The 15,645-nt window shown below is 38.5% G+C and overlaps 1 protein-coding gene across 1 annotated transcript; it reads left to right on the top strand.

The window, feature by feature from the left end:
- The first annotated feature begins 5,534 nt into the window (after positions 1–5,534).
- sstr1b (somatostatin receptor 1b) lies at positions 5,535–14,816 on the top strand. The gene is made up of 2 exons (XM_023263616.3): positions 5,535–5,900; positions 11,667–14,816. Exon 2 carries the CDS (start codon positions 12,655–12,657, stop codon positions 13,762–13,764), a length of 1,110 nt encoding a protein of 369 aa, XP_023119384.1. The 5' UTR covers positions 5,535–5,900; positions 11,667–12,654; the 3' UTR covers positions 13,765–14,816.
- Positions 14,817–15,645: the final 829 nt, after the last annotated feature.

Consider the following 15,645-nt stretch of genomic DNA (forward strand, 5'->3'; position numbering starts at 1 on the left):
ATTATTTGCATTATATTTTTTAAATTTGTGTGTTTATTAAATTTTAATGTTTTTTTTAGATGTGACCTCACAATACTCACAATACTGTATTATTTATATGCATTTAGACACTGAAACATGGTTGTTAAAGGAGGGACTTACACACATACAGAGGTAGAAAATCTTCATCTGCTTGCTTCTGTGTGCAGTAATCAAGGAAGAGACTGACCTGATAATTCTGACTGACCAAGAAACAACATGAAGTGAAAAAAAAGTTAAATGCAGTATTAGAGCGTTTAAATTATAGTTTGAGCATCATCTCACTTAATATTTAAGGCCATGATTTCCAAATATTTGTCAGAATTCCTTATTGATTCGAAATTCTATGAAAAACTCTTCAAGTATGTATAAGAATGATCTTACATACTCAGTGTATCATTTACATTTGAAAGGATTTAAGACAAGTGCATATTTTTATTATGTAAATTTAAATCATTGGATAAATATACATATTATATTTACTACACTTACTTACTTATATTTAGATACTGCAATGCTGATTGTAATATCTATTTTTTTCCATAACATAAACTCATATATATGTACAAACTCTAAACTGATCCAGTGTTTTACTGCTGTTCTACCAGGGATCTGAGTTATTTGGAAAACTGCAAAACCCAGATATTTACTATTATTTGACTATTATTGTACTATACATATATCGTGTAGCCATAGTGTCTTCTATTTCATAATGCATATGGACATTTCTAGGAACAAAACTTGCTTTTTGGATAAAAATGTTATCTCTCACGAAGAAACCCATAGCCTCTGAAATAACTTAAACATACAGACAAAAGTACAGATGCAGAGTAACACAGTGGCTGAAATATGTGAAACCCATTTTGGGGGAAGTAGCAGATTCTTCCCTAGACGCTGCCATTGAACAGCTTTTGTTTACTGCGGTGTCTTTCTTAGATTAAAGTAAATGACATGAACTAAGTAGTAGGGACTAAAGAAAGAGGGATCAGACACCGACTCTTGGACACTTCATGCTTTCTGTCTGTAGGAGATGCTGCTCCTCTTCCCAGTAGCCTGAGAGCAGCTCTGTATGTAGATGTAATTTTATTAGAACCACAGTATGTTCCAATGACATAAAGATTTATGGAATTTCTACTGGTGGCTGTCATGTATGTAAAAATAACTGTCATTGAGAAAATCTACGATGAGCAATGAGAAAACCACATAAGGTACTGGAAGACAAGAACAGCCAGGACTACATGAGAGGCACTCAGGCACTTAACTAGAATGTAAAAGAAACTGAACTTGAAACTGAATGTTAACGTTTCATGAGAAATCATGAAAAATACAGATGATGATGGGTGTGGTCAGACTTGATTAAACATTCAAGAAAATGAAGGGTTTATTTTAGATTAATGACATAATGTTTCATCCAGGAAGTAAGAGGATGTAAAAAGATAATGTCATCATAATTTTAAGTCATAACATTATCTGGCTAAACCCGCAATGCAAACTGAACATGTGCAAATGAGCTTTGTGTGTCTTAATGATCCAAAACACATCAGGAAATGGCAACTAGATGCTCATTATCATGACACCATGCTATGATGAGCGTTGAAAAAAAATCTTTAACGTTAGATCTTTAATTGAAAATGGGAAAAGAGGATCTTAATGTGGACTGACATGGATTTACATGAATCATTTCAGTGCATTTACTTTAGGCCAATATTTGATTAAATCATTGCCATTAAGATTGCAAGTCAAATCACTTTACTGTCTGGTAAGAATGTAAGATTATTCTTAACTGATCACTTCATCGACATTAAACGTTAACCCAGGCTGACATTAGCATACAGCTAAATCTATGGGTTGATCAAAAAGTGTGGAGACTGTGCACAGATCGCATGCATTCATTATGGGCATGTAGTATCATGAGTCAGGATGTCACGTGACACCATGCAATCAACAATGTGACCTGTACCATACAAATTTTTGATATAGTGTTTCAAGTACCATCATCAAATGGCGACTCTTTAACTTGAAGATGCAGGGAGCCTATTCTGGCATGTAGCAATGGTTGTGTTGTTCTGGCCAAAAAATCAGTGCGTAATGTCCATGCTGTGACCAGGGATTCCACATGCCATTGCACCATAGTTCAGGTTGTTTGACATAATTGTATTCCCTCAGACACTTCAAGATGTTACAGTAAAACCCTGCCTTGTCAGTCTGACTCTTAGGAATGAATTACTAATGGACAATCACGAGTGTTGAAGATAACACTCCTTACACAAAACGCCTGATGCGCTCCAGACCAGACAAAAGTTCAGGAAACTGGAACAACAGAAAATTGCTTCATTTGTTGGCAACAAGCCCACCTAACACCTTGCAATTTGTACTTTGTTTTCCACCAACGCTGTCGAGTGCCGCCTGTCACATGTCACCAGAATTAACGCAACAGATGTTCAATATGTGCTTGGCTTCTTTCTCAAAGTCAAAGTCAGCTTTAGTGTCCATTCTTCAATATGTGCATGACAAAAAATATATACACAGCAACTTCTTAATTCTTCTTAATACTTCTTCTTTAATTTAGAACTTCTTCTTGATCCACTAATCACCCTCTGCAGCATAAAGCACCTACCTTTTAGTCACAGTTTGCCAGATTGTCTGCAAATTGTATTTGGACCAAACATGCTCTTTGCCCCTCTGCGCCACTCCATGGGAAAAAGATCACCACAACCATAACTGCCTCCCCATACCACACTTTTGGAGAAAGATTTTCTACTTTCAAGACTTCCCTGCCCAAGCCCACATCTCCTTTTGTTTGCCAGTGAGCCTGTCAGCTCCAAGGACCCTTGGTCTGTAATAAACCTCTTTATTTTAACATCAGCTTCGGCATCTGCTGTACAGGGCCCCAACTAATACACACTGTGACACTTTGTTATCGACAACAATGGAAAACACCCAAATCTACAGTGTGTGAATGTGTCTCAAGGGGCAGCTATTTTTTCTAAACCCTCAGTCTAAATGAAGGGGACCAGTTAATGAATCAAGATGTTTTCTTTTCCACAACAGATTAATTATAATTTTAGCCTCAAGAAAACGGAAAGCAGTAGGTGGGATAACAAAATAATGCTTTTGAAGTGACATGATGAAGAAAAGATAACTACAGTTTATGACTAGAGCCCCTATGTCCTATCTATCTATCTATCTATCTATCTATCTATCTATCTATCTATCTATCTATCTATCTATCTATCTATCTATCTATCTATCTATCTATCTATCTATCTATCTATCTATCTATCTATCTATCTATCTATCTATCTATCTATTTATCTATCTATCTATCTATCTATCTAGAATTATATCTTAATATAGCAGATAGTTAATTGCTTCTATGTTGATGCTATATTTCATAAAACTTCTATTTCAAATATCATATTGAACCCTTTAAACAGTTTTTTCTCCTTTTTTTTCCTCTTTTTTGCAGCTAATACTGGCCAAACCTTTACCAGCACTGCCACATCAATAAATGACTAGTTATTTCTTTTTCACTGGTAACCTTGGCAGGCTGACTGCATGTTAATCCACCCTTCCAGGTGGTTTCCATCTGCTTAGATAGCAACTGAAAAAACACAGAATAAAAAGTACAGAACGAGTCGCTGATGCTGTAGAAACATTAATAGCACAATCCAGAAAGCCTCGAAAGATCTCGTGAGCAGCCTACGCCATAGTAGGTGCCAGAGGCAAACAATAATGAGGATGGTTATATTTTTGCAAAGGAAAAAAATTCATGCATCCATTCATCAGAGACATTTCTGCCTTTTGGTAGAGGCTCATACTTAAAAACAACTGTGGTGTCAGCTAATAACAGCGTAATTATTTTTTGTTGTTAATGTCCAAAGAGCAAAGTGTTATAGTGGCTTAGTGGTTAGCACTTTCGCCTTGCAGCTAGAAGATCCCCAGTTTGCTTCCCCGCCTTCCTGAGATCTTTCTGCAAACTTAAACACTGTGTCATGTGGAGAGATGAGAGGCAGTCATTATCATATGTTGCCTTTCTCTTTCTCTGCAGATGTGTCTCTTTTCTGTTGGCCAAAGCGGCGTGGACGACAAATATTCATAGACTGGTACGCACGCACATTCCAAAGGCACAAATCATGCAAGAATAATATGCCATTAAGCAACTGTTACTAAATCAAAAAAATAAAAAAATATGATAAGCCACTGTTGGCACTGCTGAACCTATTTAGCTCAGAGGTGGGCCATGTCCACATTATAATACCATTAATAACCATTCAACTCCCAGAGCGCTGACAGCATGTGCCATTTTGTATTCAATATGAATCACTCATTGGCAGAATGTTGTAAATCCATGATATTTACATGTATTTATGCAAGAGCAGAAGGTTTTATTTACAGTGGAGTTTGTAAACAGGCTCATGATGGTGCGTTAAGAGGATTTGTTCCATTAGCTGACAGATGGTTGTTGTTCAATCAGTCGCTAAGACATTTAAAGCTCTGACATGCAACAAAAACAGCAATAAATAACTACATAGTGTTCTTTATTGTCAGATGGTGACCATGTCTGGATCTCTGCTTAGAGTAGATTAGTATATAAATAACAAAAGTGGAGATTTCAGTTTGACAAAAATAATTTAATGTCATTTATTGGCTTTTTTTTCTGGACCTTCACGAGTTTAGTCTCATGATTTTTATTTAGTGCTGTCTTTCCAAAACTGCATTTCCATAAAAATGAGTTGCTTGATAATGATGTAGCCAACAGATTATTGACTGTGTGCTTCTGTTGTAAAATGTATTACTTTGGTGTCACCTCCACCTGACTCAGCTGGTGTCCATGACACCAGAGCTCCCAACACCAAAGCCCCTAACACCCAAAAAGGGTAGTACATTATGCTCACACCTGCTTTCAAACCCATCTTAACAACAGCATCAATGAATAAATTCCTGATTTTAAAACTGCATTCAGTGTTTACTTGGGTTATCTTTGTCTAATATTAAAATTAGTTTAATGATCTGAAACATTAAAGTGACAAATATGCAAAAATAGAAGACATCTGTAGGGGGCAAATGCTTATCTTCTAATATAATATTAGAAAGTTTAGAAAATTCCAATTTATGAATTTTTGACTTCATACTTATCACACCAGAGTGTTTTAATGTCAGATTTTGACTTCCTGCCCAATCAGACAGACAGGATTCTGACTGAAATCTGCACATCTTTCCCTGTGAGTTTACTTGTCTTTTTTCACCTATACATTTCCACGAAGCTAATTCTAACATCTTGTCTGTGCAATATTATTCTGCACATCAGAACTGCAATCTTATTTATCTTCAATATCAATGTTTTCCTTTAATGCAAGGCAACATTCCATTTTATGCCCATTACACCTTTAGAGTGCCCCTCTTACCTAACCTTTAGATTTATTTTTCATGGAATTGACTGTCCTGCGTCTCCTTCTGAGGGAGCAAAATGTAGCAGGCAGAGGAAGAGATGAGACTTGAAACACTGGAGAGAGGAGGGTGAATGAGCAAGAGACAGTCTCTCTCTCTCTTTGTGTGTGTGTGTGTGTTTGAGAGAGAGAGATGTCAGTGTGCTATGGAAACAAAGTGTCTAACTGCACAGAGAGAGAGACAGAATGGGAGCTGAGAGCATGTGGAGAGGCAGTGCAGAGGAACAGCTTTCAGCAGCTCAGACATCAGAGGATGCTGATAGACAGCATCTGATGCTACACACCTGCTGATGGGCAGGAGGAGACAGAAAATACAAGATTCTCACGCTCCAGAGGACCGGCAGAGAGAGAAGATCGCATCTTCAGCCTACCTTCATCATCACCGTGACTGGAATGGGAGGAGAGGACCATTTCTGCAGCTACAGACAGACGGTAAGTTCTCAATAAATACACCCGCAAGAATTAAAGTTAATCATCAGATTCAGTAAAGGTCAGCCTAAACAGGGCTGTAATGTGTTTATGAACATGTCCTGCGGATGTCTGCGCTAAACTAAACATCTTCTTAATGACAGTATTTGAGGGGAATACACAGTGGTAATTCTTCAGAGCAATGTAATTTTCCTTGCAAGCACAAGCCGACACTCAGATGTAAAATGAAGAAAGACTGGCACTGAAGGGTTTTTTAAAAATGCCTCAAGTTTGTCTGACCTTCATCTTCTGTTTAGTCAATAGTCACACTGTCCTTTTATCACTGACAATTCACCACAGTCTATTCCATCTTTGTAATTGCAGGTGTTCCATTCCTGTCAGATATATAAATACACAAATATATTATTACACATTTGAATCAATCTCACAAATATCATTGTGATGGAATATGTTACAGCCGTTTCCATGACAATGATATACACCGAATAAAAACACTGAAATGCAATGCACACGCCCACACTATTGCTCTAACTTCACTTAAAATTGTGCTTAGGTTCCTAAATAATCTAAATCTATAATATGTCTTAAAAATACATGTATTACAATGTATGCATCTTTACAGGGTATGGTGCATCATTCCATTCATTTTTGCAGAATACTGCAAATAAAAATGCTGATGAAAAAATTTTCTGATTCGAATACCATGCAGAGACAGTAGATGTTTTCTATGTCTCCACCCAGTTACATATTTCATATGTATGGGGAATGACCCCTCTGCTCGTCAGGGTAGGTGGATGCTTCTTTATCCATGCCCCACAGGTTACCTACACTACTAGTCAAAAGTTTGAAAACCCCTTCTTATTAAATGTTTTTTCTTTATTTTCATGACTATTTACATTGGACATATTCACTGAAGGCATAAAAACTATGAATGAACACATATGGAATTATGTGGTAAACAAAAAGTGTGAAACAAGTCAAAACGTGTTTTAGATTTTAGATCCTTCAAAATAGCCACCCTTTGCTTTGATTACTGCTTTGTACCCTCTTGGCATTCTCTGGATGAGCTTCATGAGGTAGTCACCTGAAATGGTTTTCCAACAGTCATGAAGGAATTCCCAGAAATGCTGAGCACTTGCTGGCCCTTGTGCATTCACTTTGTGGTCCTTCTCATCCCAAACCATCTCAGTTGGGTGTAGGAAAGGTGACTGTGAGGCCAGGTCATCTGATGCAGCACTCCATCACTCTCCCTCTTGGTCAAGAGCCTTACACAACCTGGAGGTGTGTTTGGGGTCATTGTCCTGTTGAAAAATAAATGATTGTCTAACTAAATGCAAAAAGGATGGGATGACATGTCGCTACAGGATGCTGTGGTAGCCATGCTGGTTCAGTTTGCCTTCAATTTTGAATAAATCCCCAACAGTGTCACCAGCAAAGCACCCCCACACCATCACACCTCCTCCTCCATGCTTCATGGTGGGAACCATGCATGTAGACACCATCCGTTCACTTTTTCTGCGTTGCACAAAAACATGGCGGGTGGAATGAAAGATCTCAAATTTGAACTCATCAGACCAAAGCACAGATTTCCACTTGTCTAATGTCCATTCCTTGTGTTTCCTTACCTTTCCTTAGTAATGGCTTCTTAGCAGCTATTTGACCATAAAGGCCTGATTGGTTCAGTCTCCTCTGAACAGCTGATGTAGAGCTGTGCCTACTACTAGAACTCTGTGTGCCATTTATCTGGGCTATAATCTGAGCTGCTGTTAACTTGCCATTTCTGAGGCTGGTGACTCGGATGAACTTACCCTCAACAGCAGAGGAGACTCTTGGTCTTCCTTTCCTGGGGTGGTCCTCATGTGAGCCAGTTTCGTCATAGCACTTGATGGTTTTTGTGACTGCACTTGGGGATACATTCAAAGTTTTTGCAATTTTCTGGACTGACCGACCTTCAGTTCTTAGAGTAATGATGGACTGTCATTTCTCTTTACTGAGATGATTGGTTCTTGACATAGTATGGATTCCCAATTTGAAGAGTATAGGGAGGCACCCACAACACTAGCGCAGGTGTCCTTTCTGCCTGATTTTAAGGACCTCATGTGCAAACAATTCAGTGCACCAATGGCTGCACACAGGTCTGTGTCAATCATATTGATGGCTGTCTAACATGCAAGACAGGTAGCAAATTGCCAGTGGGTCACTGTCCCCTGTGGATCCTGCTCTGGCGTCTCTTGTTTCCTGGCTAGTTCTGGAGATGAGAGCTGTCCTCCCCACACTACAGCAATTCCAGTGGAAGTTGAGAGATCACCACGTCATTGTGAGGACAGACAGTACTGTGACTGCAGCGTACATCAACAAACAGGGAGGCCTAGGTTTCCCCATTCTTTGCAAGCTGGCAACCAAACTGTGGCAGTGGGTTCATCCTCTCTTTTGCTCACTCACAGCTGTACATTTGCCAGGACCATTGAACAGAGCAGCAGACATCAAGTCAAGAGGGGATCCACATCTGGGAGCGTGGCAACTTCATCCTCATGTAGTCAAGGAGATTAAGCATCGCTTCAGCGGGGCAGTAGTCGACTTGTTCACTTTGAGGGAGTCCACACATTGTCGACTCTTCTTTTCACTCAGGAGCGACAATCCATCTCTGGTATGGGATGCCCTGGCATACCAGTAGCCCCAGGATATGCTCTATGCCTTTCCCCCTTTTACCTTCTTCCCACCCCTTCTTCAAAGGATCCAGGTGGATGGAGCAAGGCCGCTTATGGTGACCCCCCGTTGGCCCCAAATGCTGTGGTTCTTGGTGATTCCACCTCTCCTGGAGTGAACACCATAGGAGCTCCCACTTCGAAGGGACCTGCTGTCTCAGGCCGGTGAGACCCTGTTCCACTTCTTTCATGCAGGACTCAGATTGGTGGCCTGGTCCCTGAGAGGGACAGGCTCCTTGCCTTAGGCTTGTCAGAACCTGTGGTGAGGACACTGCAGGAAGCCTGAGAACCATCCACCAGGGCTGCCAATTCATACTGTTGGGAGGTGTTCCCTGCTTGATGTGGAGCTCGCAAGGTGGTGATAGTACATACTGGTAGTGATGTGTACTTATTTGATTTTATTTTTTTTAACTTCAGTGTTTTGTTTCCTGCTGTCACATTATATTACCCTAGCTCGTTTGATGTACCTGTTGTAAACACTCTTGATGCCCCACATCTTAGAAAAATCATGTGAGGCATCAGGTCACTTTGGTTTGGGTTCAGCAGAGAGTTTCTTTTGGGATGGGTAGTCCAGTAGCCCTTAATAATTCTAAATCCACTGTTGTCCAGTCTATAATAAGCCCAGCTCTCATCCCATCGTATTGATGCTGTAAGAACAATTAACTCTCCTCTTCAGCTTGAACAGATGTGCAAGCAGCAAGGAACTTTAAAGTCACTTTCTTAATACAAAAGTGTAGCACGTCATTTTCAATATGAAACCAAAATTTAAAGTCCATAAACTGTTGCAGATCATAATTTTCTCTAAAGTGACATAATGTTATTACTGCTTGTGTACAAGTGAAAACAAAACTAAATGTGTTAATCATCGTGAGCTTTAGAGATGGTGGTGTGTATTTTAAAACTTAAAACAAAACAGTCTCCAGTAACCAGTGTTACTTGCTGTGTTAAGATTAGATCAGATAATATAAGATAAGATAAGAAAATCCTTACTTTAAAAAGGTTAGTTAGAAAAATAACTAAACTCATTAATACAACAAATAACAGTGATGATGTGATGTCAAAGAAAGCTATGTATTGTCATGCAGTGATCCAATCAACAATGTACAGCCACTTCTCTTTCCATCCTAAGGTAGACAATTTTCTTCAGTAATCACATCTGCAGAGAGAGGATGATGAGATGAGAACACCTCAAAAATATGTAGAGAGAGATCTAGTAATGTCAAAAAAAAAATAATTACAGCATTACTCAAGCAGGAGTTAATGGCTGGGGACTTTTTAGAGGCACATTAATCCACATTTGTACTCTTGATAATCCCCAGCCATCTTTAAACTGACTAGTAGTAAAAAGGCCTGTTTTCATCCTCAATGATTCTTCCCTAATGGAACAAAAGCTCAAGGCTTTCTTTGTTCATCTAATGGATACCTTAGCATTTGTGATACATTTTCTCTCCAATATTAACATAAAATGTGTTGCTGTGAGGACTACACAGAAATACTAACAGCATCAGCCTTAGTTGTATATGAATGTACCGTAAGGCACAGGAAAATGATCATTTTTCCCATACTCTATCTCTCGGACATATTTATTAAATTCCTACAATCAAGCAGCTCAAATGCAACGTTGAAATTATGACTGCCAGCCATTTTTAAAGCTGGCAGAAGGGAAGAAAAGGTTGATGTGGCGCTAGCAAAGCTTTCAAAGAGTGGAGGACGAGTTTAGACTGTGGACTCATTCATCCATTGATGTTTCTGGAGGGGTAAAATTTAAACTGCAAATTATCAGCTGTTCCATTTGGACTGTTCTAAAGGGCTCTGTATGTCTAATATATATATATATCCAGACATCCATATGAATGTCAGGCTTCAAGGTTTTCCAGCACAACATTGCATTATAACAAGATGATGTACAGCACCGTGCTTGAGTGGAAGCAACATGCTTGTTAACAGATGTTTGCTTTCTCTACAGGCACCACTTTGATATCTTTTAAGCTCCATCAGGTTTCTTTCATTGTTGTAATTTCTCTGAATGTATTCGAACAGGCCTACCAGCACCCCAGTGGTTGAACATAAGACATTGCAGTAACTGACCTGAGCCAAAATCTTTACACAGACACAGGAACTAATAAAAATTGGTGAACACGTTGCAGATTCTTGTCTCTAACTTAAATCAAGAGGAAACACATCAAGTATTCACATAACTACATAAAGCTCTACATCTGGGACAAAATAGTAGGCTGTTGTCAGGCCAGCATTTATGAAATGTTGAATATAGTCAAGAAAAATGTTTAACCTGTTGCTGATGTCAAATATTTTTGAAATCACTCTTATATTTTGATGGGTACTTGTTACATTTTATGAACTAACGATTTGGCCAAGCATGCCAAGGTGGAATAAAGTATGTCATAAGTAATAAAGCCTGATAAAGCTGCAAGTTAGGGTTAGGAAACAGGAACAGCTGGAAACAGAGACATCAGCCTAGCCCTGTCTGTGCACAATGACACATTAGGAACACACAAGGAGGAATTCGGCCACTTAAAGAAGAGGCGCCATAGATATCCAGGGGTATTTAGCACACCTCCACTGTTCCTCTCAGTTAGTACCCACGGTCTATTTGTAATTAGTATTGGTGCAGACAGCCCATATGTGATTATGACAGAGTAGAATTTTGAACTTGTGAAATGATACATATAGAAATTACTACAGTAAGAAAGTCAACTTTTAGCCTTGATCAGCAGGGTAAGCAGATGAAAACACACACGTATAGACCATCAATGCCTTAGATCATTCTGCTTCACATTCAAAAGGAAGGCATAGACCACATGGTGTGCTTTGTAACTTGTGGATCGTATGTAATTTGTATGTAAAGCATTACTGCAAAGCTCCAGATAATTTAAAGGAATACCTTCAGGGATATAAATTCATGGTACATGCAGTGGTCTACCAGAAATACTAATACAGTGTCAGATCTTCTTATGATTCACTTGTACTTTGATGTTGTGCTTGGTCTCTGCCAGAGGCAAACTAAATGACATTTCTTTATTTTCTCACATCTTTCATAATTTAGGGCACAGAAAATGGGGGCATAATGTATCCGGAGGAGAAGCTTCTGCATGAACATTGTGGTTTTGCTGCACTCTGCAATGACTGTGAGACTCTATCAACCTGACAACATGAGCCCAGGAGCCAGTCACCACCATCTATAAGTGGAAACTCAACATAATTCCATCTGCCAGAACTGATGGAGTATTTTGAATGTTCTGTGCTTCCAAATTGACCGACCTTGCTTTTGATCGTATCAACTGTAAGTACTATAGTCTACAACAAATGGGCGCAAAGAAGTATGTTTATGCATGCATGAAAACCGAATGACATGCAGGGACTTACTAAGAATCCAATTATGGTACTGTAAGTGCATTGAGAGAAATTGCTGTTTTTCTGTTGCTCAATGGACGTCACAATAAGAAAAATTGCTGGCAAGCAAAAATACAAGAGATGCAGGAAAATCACAGAGATCTGGACTGTGAGAGAAGGGAACAATGGATATTTTCTACTTTTTTGGATGATGGGTTTTAAGAACATATATATCTACATGTATACATGAAATGCGGTCTTTCATGGATAAATGAATGGGAAAATGTATACTACTGCAGAACTCCCTGTGAGAATATCACTATCTGATTATTTTTTTTTTTGTAACGATGCCATAGTTAGCATTCAAAGAAATAAAGCACACATAAAGTCATTCAGGAATGTTGGCATGTGAACATTTTTAGCAAACTTAAGGTCATGTTGTATTCCCTGTGTATTTTCATAAATGTAGCTACCTGACAGTTGGGCTCATGGAAGATGGTCATTAAAGGTTGCTACACAGACTTCTTCAAAATAACAAGGACACTGCATTGTTAGTTAAAAAAAAACATCCTTGTCTATACAAACATAGAGAATCGCATAACTTAGCATTGATCAAAGTTTTGTTGTTTGGCTCTCTATCGTTCTGTTTGCTGACATCACTGAACCTTAAAGTTGGTGTCATATACTCACCAAAAGGGACAATGGATTTTAATGGGAGCCAGGACTATGGATCCTATCCAATAGGGCTACCCTATAACACAAGCATGGACTATGAGGAGGACTACTACCAAGAGCCTGACGCCAGCAAAATCATCATCCCATCCATATATGCTCTGGTCTGCTGTGTAGGTCTTACTGGCAATGCCATGGTCATCTATGTTATTCTGAAATATGCCAAAATGAAAACAGCCACAAACATTTACATCCTCAACTTAGCTATTGCTGATGAGTTGTTCATGTTGAGTGTTCCTTTTCTAGCCACTTCAGCAGCTGTTCGCCACTGGCCCTTTGGGTCACTGATGTGTAGACTGGTGCTAAGTGTGGATGGTATCAATATGTTTACATCCATCTTCTGCTTAACTGTGCTGAGTATTGACCGTTACGTAGCAGTGGTCCACCCAATCAAGGCTGCCCGCTACCGCAGACCCACTGTGGCCAAAGTAGTCAATGTATGTGTCTGGGGGCTTTCACTCATCGTCATCTTGCCCATCATTATCTTTGCAGACACCGTCCCTGCACAGGACGGTGGGATGGACTGCAACTTCTTGTGGCCTGAAGCGGTGTGGTCAGAAGCATTTGTGGTCTACACCTTTCTGTTGGGATTCCTACTGCCAGTTGGAGCCATCTGCTTATGCTACTGTCTAATGGTGGCCAGAATGCGAGCAGTGGGGCTAAAAGCTGGGTGGCTTCAACGAAGGCGCTCCGAGAAGAAGATCACCCGTATGGTGCTGCTGGTCGTGGCAGTATTTGTTGTTTGTTGGATGCCTTTCTACATTGTCCAGCTGGTCAGTGTTTTCCACCGGCCCCCAGATCCCATGGTCACTCAGCTTTTTGTCATTCTAAGCTATGCCAACAGTGGCGCCAATCCTATTCTGTACGGCTTTGTGTCAGACAATTTCCGACGTTCATTTCAGCGAATTGTGTGTTTTCGGTGGCTGGAGTCTGGACTGGATGCAGAGCAGGTGGATTACTGTGCTGTAGCTTTGAAGAGACAAGCAACATGTAATCCTCTGGATTTTCCAAAGGACTGTATGGCTTCTGATATGGTGTTCCGCAATGGGACATATACCTCCCGCACAACCACAGTCTAACATTCAACCAGAAACTGGAATAAAAAGGAGAAACTGCCATCCTAAAGAACAATTTCACAGCCTTGGAGTTGCACAGGGGAAACTGATAATGAACCTATTTATTTTTAATTGACACACATGATTTAAAAAAAACCTCAACCATGAGGTTTTGATTAGATTATCATTCTACTTAATCTGCCCTGGAGAACACAAATGTGCCATCAGTAAATTGACATAAGAATGTGTAAACCCCTGATATCAGATGTCATAAAAGATTTTGGACCTTAAAATCACAGGCCACACAACAGACAAACCCTGAGGAAAGCTAATGGCTCAGTAGCAAATGGAGATTTGCAGCAGTTAGTCCTGTTTACTGCCATATTTGAAGAAAAAATGATACATGTATATAACTTGTAAGGACCTCACCAGGCTTCAAAGCCTCATGTGAATGCAAGCACAAAATGGAAAATGTAATTGCATTAACATTTTGATTTTGAAGCACACTGAGGAGGCAGTGAGATATTCACAAATGTGAGATCTCATGTTCATTTATTACAATTTACTTGTTAATTTAAAGATATTCTACAATACAGTGTCCAGTGCCAACCCCAAAATCCATATTTTCTGCAGTTCACAATGTGTTTCAAGAGTTTAAATTGAAATGGAGATTTAGATATTATTACTACTTCAAGTTGCGGTTCTTGTTAAGTACTTTTGTTTCAGTGTTTGTCTCATTGTGTTCTTGTGAAACCTTAAGATAATTTAGATCTGTTTCCAGATATATTTCTGTGTTGGTAATTTAAAAAGTAGGGAAATGCAGCCTTTAAATTTGAACATTATTTATCATACATGTTCATTGCAAACTGAGATGAGTACCGATGTTTATAATTGTAACTGTGGGTTAGATCAGACCAACCAAAAGCTTCAATTTCTGTTGCACAGTACCCACAAATCTGCATAGTCACATTCTTATAACAGCAAAATAAATGATTGTCAACCATCTGCACATAAGATTTTTATTGTATGCCTCTAATACATTACAAACAAGATTATATGTATATATATATATATATATATATATATATATATATATATATATATATATATATATATATATATATATATATATATATATATATATATATATATATATATGACAGTATATCACCTTAGAGAGTGTACTGTCAACCACATATCTTTTTTTCTTTCTTTTTTTGGGTAATGGCAAAATAGCATAATAGCCATAATAGCCATAATTCAGAAAATGTACTAAAACTACATTTTGCTCAGATATCTCTTTTGAATGTTTAAATTGAATTGATTTAATTTATTTTAGGTACAGTTATTCTGCAGATTTGTACAAACTATACTTAAATTTCAATTTCATAGTTTGTTGATATGCTAGTTTTGCATTTCAGGAAGAAAAAAAAACTGTTATGTGGGGCCTTAAACAATGTATATTTAGCCTGGATATCATAAAGACAATAGAAAGATTACAATATTAATGTTTGTCATTTTCTTAAGACTTCTAAATGATGTTTAGTTGTTTTCGTGTCAGTTTTTGTATTTGTTGTATCTGTGGTTGTTCATTATATGTTGGTGGGTCTCTTAGAATTGGATGTTTTGCATAATGAGGCAGAGTTGTTCTGCTTTAGGTGTTCAACATGACAGAAATGGTTAAAAATATGTGTACAATGAGTTCATGTTTCAAAATTACAAATGTTCACCAATTATTTTTTTCACTTGTTTTGTCATTGTGTTGATTGCAGTCTATTGTGAAGTTTCATTAGAAAAAACACCCAATGATCTCTTTCTAGTCGTTAACATGTTTAGTGCCTTTACCAGTGTTAAAGATACAGCATACATGTAGGTACATTTCATATACTAAAGTAATTTAGTGTG

The sequence above is a fragment of the Amphiprion ocellaris genome, chromosome 23 (genome assembly GCF_022539595.1).
Source record: "Amphiprion ocellaris isolate individual 3 ecotype Okinawa chromosome 23, ASM2253959v1, whole genome shotgun sequence".
NCBI classification, from domain to species: domain Eukaryota; kingdom Metazoa; phylum Chordata; class Actinopteri; family Pomacentridae; genus Amphiprion; species Amphiprion ocellaris.

Bases quoted from the DNA above. Each gene is read 5' to 3' on its own strand.
- sstr1b (XM_023263616.3), top strand. From the start codon at position 12,655: ATGGATTTTAATGGGAGCCAGGACTATGGATCCTATCCAATAGGGCTA.